The sequence below is a fragment of the Oncorhynchus kisutch genome, linkage group LG12 (genome assembly GCF_002021735.2).
Source record: "Oncorhynchus kisutch isolate 150728-3 linkage group LG12, Okis_V2, whole genome shotgun sequence".
In the NCBI taxonomy this organism is placed as follows: domain Eukaryota; kingdom Metazoa; phylum Chordata; class Actinopteri; order Salmoniformes; family Salmonidae; genus Oncorhynchus; species Oncorhynchus kisutch.
This window is the reverse complement of record NC_034185.2, coordinates 869,973-876,308: the sequence shown is the minus strand read 5'-3', so window position 1 is coordinate 876,308 and position 6,336 is coordinate 869,973. Positions and strand designations below refer to the sequence as shown.

At 46.4% G+C, this 6,336-nt stretch overlaps 1 protein-coding gene across 3 annotated transcripts in view; it reads right to left on the bottom strand.

Moving 5' to 3' along the window:
• The window catches only part of LOC109881379 (DNA (cytosine-5)-methyltransferase 3A), a 94,075-nt gene that overhangs the window by 85,454 nt on the left and 2,285 nt on the right, over window positions 1-6,336 (bottom strand). For 2 of the 3 annotated variants that reach the window (XM_031836705.1, XM_031836707.1), the window contains exon 3: window positions 1,578-1,685. The exons of the other annotated variant lie outside the window; for it this stretch is intronic. In XM_031836705.1, the coding sequence (XP_031692565.1) occupies window positions 1,578-1,685 (108 nt within the window). The remainder of the gene's footprint in view (window positions 1-1,577; window positions 1,686-6,336) is intronic. 3 annotated transcript variants of the gene reach the window in all.

Genomic DNA, 6,336 nt, shown 5'->3' with positions numbered 1-6,336 from the left:
GAGGAGAGGAGGAGAAGAGAGAGGAGAGAGAGAGAGGAGGGAGAGGCGAGAGAGGCGAGAGAGAGGGAGATGAGAGGAGGAGGAAGAGAGAGAGAGAGAGAGGAGAGAGAGGAGAGAGGAGAGAGAGGAGAGAGAGAGAGAGAGAGAGAGAATAATAATATTAATTAAGCTACCAGGGCTGAATCTACAGCAGACAGAGAGACACTATCTTCAGCTTATACTTATCCCATCTCTCATTCTCTCTCATTCTAACCCTCGACCTCCTCTCATCACCACTTTCCTGTTTTGCATTCAAATGTTTCACTGACCTCAATCTACATTTACACTGGCAGCATGAGAGAGTGTTCTGTACTGAATAGAGAGAGAGTGTTCTGTACTGAATAAGAGAGAGAGTGTTCTGTACTGAATAAGAGAGAGTGTTCTGTACTAAATAAGAGAGAGAGAGAGAGGTGTTCTGTACTGAATAAGAGAGAGATTGTACTGTACTGAATAAGAGAGAGAGAGAGAGAGAGAGAGATAGTGTTCTGTACTGAATAAGATATATAGTGTTCTGTACTGAATAAGAGAGAGATTGTACTGTACTGAATAAGAAAGAGAGTGTTCTATACTGAATAAGAGAGAGAGTGTTCTGTACTGAATAAGAGAGAGAGAGAGTGTTCAGTACTGAATAAGAGAGAGAGAGTGTTCAGTACTGAATAAGAGAGAGTGTTCTGTATTGAATAAGAGAGAGTATTCTGTACTGAAAGAGAGAGAGAGAGTGTGTTCTGTACTGAAAGAGAGTGTTCTGTACTGAAAGAGAGAGTGTTCTGTACTGAATAAGAGAGAGAGAGAGAGAGGGAGGGAGAGGGAGACAGAGAGAGAGTGTGTGTGTGTGTGTGTGTGTGTGTGTGTGTGTGTGTGTGTGTGTGTGTGTGTGTGTGTGTGTGTGTGTGTGTGTGTGTGTGTGTGTGTGTGTGTGTGTGTGTGTGTGTGTGTGTGTGTGTGTGTGTGTGTGTGTGTGTGTGTGTGTGGTGTGTGTGTGTGTGTGTGTGTGTGTGCGTGCGTGCGTGTGTGTGTTGTAGTGACCAGAAGTCCTCACAGGGATAGTAAAACAGATTAAATGTGGACAAGTGGGGCCGGTCCCTACAAGGAAAAAATCTATTTAACGTTTAGGTGTTAAGTTTAGCGTTAGGATTACAATTAGGGTTAGAATTAGGGTTAGGTTTAGGGTTAGGTTTAGGGGTTTGGTGTTAAGGTCTGGGTTAGGTTAAGGGGAATAAATTGTTTGGTCCCCACAGGGATAGTAAAACAAAAGTGTGTATGTGAGAGTGTGAGTGTGCTTGTATCTGAGCAGCCTGACAGATCCCCATTCAGACACAACCTTCGAGCTGGAATTTAGTCATCAAAGCTGCACAAGGATTACACACACACACGCACACACACACACACACACACACACACACACACACACACACACACACACACAGGACCTGAAGACGTTCAGACAACCAGGGTTCAATACACTGTCGGTCACACACACACCTCAGAGGAAAGAGGGAGGATAAGAGAGGAGAGAGAGAACGGTGTTGATGACTCACAGAAAGAGTGTGGTTGTGTTGTCTGTTGGGTCTATCAACTCTGCAGAGTGCGGGTGGGCTGGCTAAACTCCCCTCCTCTGGGCCCACATGGGCCGCTCTGTCTTCACTCTGTCACAGACACAACACTGTTATTATAGACACAGCACTGTTATTACAGACAACACTGTTATCAGACACAACCCTGTTATTACAGACAACACTGTTATTACAGACACAGCACTGTTATTACAGACAACACTGTTATTACAGACACAGCACTGTTATTACAGACAACACTGGTATCACAGACACACCACTGTTATCACAGACACAACACTGTTATTACAGACACAATACTGTTATTACAGACACAACACTGTTATAACAGACACACCACTCTGGTACAGACACAACACTGTTATCACAGACACAACACTGTTATCACAGACACACCACTCTGGTACAGACACAACACTGTTATCACAGACACGACACTGTTATCACAGACACAACACTGTTATCACAGACGCAACACTCTGGTACAGACACAACACTGCTATCACAGACACATCACTGTTATCACAGACACAACACTGTTATTACAGACACGCCCCTCTGGTACAGACACAACACTCCAGTACAGACATAACACTGTTATCACAGACACATCACTGTTACTACAGACACAACACTGTTATAGCAGACACAACACTGTTACGACAGACACAACACTGCTATCACAGACACAGCACTGTTATTACAGACACGCCCCTCTGGTACAGACACAACACCCCGGTACAAACACAACACTGTTATCACAGACACAACACTGTTATCACAGACACAACACTGTTACAACAGACACAACACCGGTATTACAGACACAACACTCTGGTACAGACACAACACTCTGGTACAGACACAGCACTGCTATCACAGACACAACACTCTGGTACAGACACAACACTCTGGCACAGACACAACACTGTTATCACAGACACAACACTGTCACTTCAGACACAACACTGTTATTACAGACACAACACTCTGGCACAGACACAACACTCTGGCACAGACACAACCCTCGGGTACAGACACAACACTCTGGCACAGACACAGCACTCTGGCACAGACACAACACTCTGGCACAGACACAACACTCTGGTACAGACACAACACTCTGGTACAGACACAACCCTCTGGTACAGACACAACACTCTGGTACAGACACAACCCTCGGGTACAGACACAACACTCTGGCACAGACACAACACTCTGGCACAGACACAACACTCTGGTACAGACACAACCCTCTGGTACAGACACAACCCTCGGGTACAGACACAACCCTCGGGTACAGACACAACCCTCGGGTACAGACACAACACTCTGGCACAGACACAACACTGTTATCACAGACACAACACTGTCACTTCAGACACAACACTCTGGCACAGACACAACACTCTGGTACAGACACAACACTCTGGTACAGACACAACCCTCGGGTACAGACACAACCCTCGGGTACAGACACAACCCTCGGGTACAGACACAACACTCTGGCACAGACACAACACTGTTATCACAGACACAACACTGTCACTTCAGACACAACACTCTGGCACAGACACAACACTCTGGTACAGACACAACACTCTGGTACAGACACAACACTCGGGTACAGACACAACCCTCGGGTACAGACACAACCCTCTGGTACAGACACAACCCTCGGGTACAGACACAACCCTCGGGTACAGACACAACCCTCGGGTACAGACACAACACTCTGGCACAGACACAACACTGTTATCACAGACACAACACTGTCACTTCAGACACAACACTCTGGTACAGACACAACCCTCTGGTACAGACACAACCTTCGGGTACAGACACAACCCTCGGGTACAGACACAACCCTCGGGTACAGACACAACCCTCGGGTACAGACACAACCCTCGGGTACAGACACAACAGACACATAAATATGTTACAGATACACAACCAGAGGTTTCACTGCAGAGCCCTCTGACGTGGCTGATTAGTGAATGCCAACATCAATAAACTGTGGGTTCCCTCAGAGTGTTTTGTCTGTTTCTATGAGAGCAACAGCTAGTGGTGCATAAACATTTAATGTGGCCCTGCAGTTTTCCTTTATCTGTGACTGGTTGAAAAACGAAGGAAAGAAGAGATGGAGGAACCCGACCAATAAGAAAATCTCTCTCTCAGCTGTGATAGTGGAATGGTTGCTAAGGAGGAGAAACTGCTTAGCAACCGTCTCCAGAGCTGCTGTGCTGACTAAACCTCTGATGTCACTTCCCTAATGATCAGCATAGAAACCACCCAGGTAACCTATGACCCCCCCCCATCCGCTAACACACACACATGCGCGCACACCCTCCCCTCCGCATCTCTCTCTCTGTCTGTCTCTCTCTCTCTCCCTCCCTCCCTCCTTCCCCCTCACTTTTTTTATCTCTCCCTCCCCCTCTCGCTCTGTCTCTCGCTCTCTCTCACCCCCTGCTTTCGCCCTCACTATCTTTGGTCTATTTTGATCTTTGGCAGGTTATTTAGGGCTGCTGTTGTTGCTAAGCAACCAGACGGGTAACTGGGAGACAGCAGGAAAGTCCCACTGCCGCAGACAGACCCCGAAAATACCTCCTCTCTCTCTCTGTCTCCCATCCTCTGTCTGTCTCTATTTCAGCCTCCTCTCTCTCTCTCCCTCCTCTCTTTCTCTCTCCCTCCTCTCTCTCTCTCTCTCTCTTTCCCATCTCTCTTTCTGTTTTCCTTCACTGTCTCTTCCTCCTCTCTCTTGTGTGTACAGTACGTACAGTATGTACAGTATGGTAGTACAACATCTCATTCCCTTTCCCATTAGGAACACCTGCACTTTCCATAGACTGACCAGGTGAATCCAGATGAAAGCTATGATCCCTTGTTGATGTCACCTGTTAAATCCACTTCAATCAGTGTAGATGAAGGGGAGGAGACAGGTTCAACAAGGATGTTGAAGCCTTGAGACAACTGACACATAGATTGTGTGTGTGTGCCATTCAGCGGGTGAATGGGCAAGACAAAATATTTAAGTGTCTTTGAACAGGGTATGGTAGTAGGTGCCAGGCGCACCAGTTTGAGTGTGTTAAGAACTGCAACACTGCTGTGTTTTTTACACTCAACTGTTTCCTGTGTGTATCAAGAATGGTCCACCACCCAAAGGACAAGCCAACTTGACACAACTGTGAGAAGCATTGGAGTCAACATGGACCAGCATCCCTGTGGAATGCTTTCGACACCTTGTAGAGTCCATGACCCAAAGAATTGAGGCTGTTCTGAGGGCAAAAGTGGTGCAACTCAATATTAGGAAGGTGTTCCTAATGTTTTGTTCACTCAGTGTATTTTGGTGCCTATTTAGCTGGATCTACATACATGGTGACAGATATGGCAGCTCTGTTTATAGCTCCTAAGCAACTACGCAGTAATTAGTTTTTTGTGGTGAAGATAGGAAACAACATCCTCAACACTGGGGCCCCACAAGGGTGTGTTCTCAGCCCTCTCCTGTACTCCCTGTTCACCCATGACTGCGTGGCCATGCACGCCTCCAACTCAATCATCAAGTTTGCAGACAACACAACCATAGTAGGCCTGATTACCAACAATGACAAGACATCCTACAGGGAGGAGGTGAGGGACCTGGGAGAGTGGTGCCACGAAAATAACCTCACTCAACATCAACAAAACAAAGGAGCTGATCGTGGACTTCAGGAAACAGCAGAGGGAGCACGCCCCTAACCACATCGACAGGACAGTAGTGGAGAAGGTGAAAAGCTTCAAGTTCCTCGGTGTACACATCACTGATGATCTGAAATGGTCTACCCACACAGACAGTGTGGTGAAGAAGGCTCAACAGTGCCTATACAACCTCAGGAGGCTGAAAGAATTTGGCCTGGCCCCTAAAACCCTCACATACTTTTACAGGTGCACAATTGAGAGCATCCTGTCGGGCTGTATTACCGCCTGGTATGGCAACTGCACCGCCCACAACCACAGGGGTAGTGAGGGTAGTGGGTAGTGAGGTCTGCACAACGCATCACCGGGGGTAAACTACCTGCCCTCCAGGACACCTACACCACCCGATGTCACAGGAAGGCCAAAAAGATCATCAAGGACATCAACCACCCGAGCCACTGCCTGTTCACCCCGCTATCATCCAGAAGGCGAGGTCAGTACTTGTGCATCAAAGCTGGGACCGAGAGACTGAACAACAGCTTCTATCTCAAGGCCATCAGACTGTTAAATAGCCATCACTAGCCAGCTAGCACCAAGTTACTCAACCCTGCAACTTAGAGGCTGCTGTCCTGTATACATAGTTGTCACTGGTCACTTTAATAACGGAATCACTGGTCACTTTAATAATGTTTACATACTGCTTTACTCATTTCATATGTATGTACTGTATTCTATTAGACTATTTTAGTCAATGCCACTCCTACATTTCTCAATCTAATATTTATATATGTCTTAATTGCAATGTTTAACTTTTAGATTTGTGTGTCTTGTTATGAATTGTTAGATTGTGCACCGTTGGAGCTAGGAACACAAGCATTTTGCTACACCGCAATAACATCTGCTGAAAATGAGTATGTGACCAATGACATCTGCTGAATATGAGTATGTGACCAATGACATCTGCTGAAAATGTGTATGTGACCAATGACATCTGCTGAATATGAGTATGTGACCAATGACATCTGCTGAATATGAGTATGTGACCAATGAC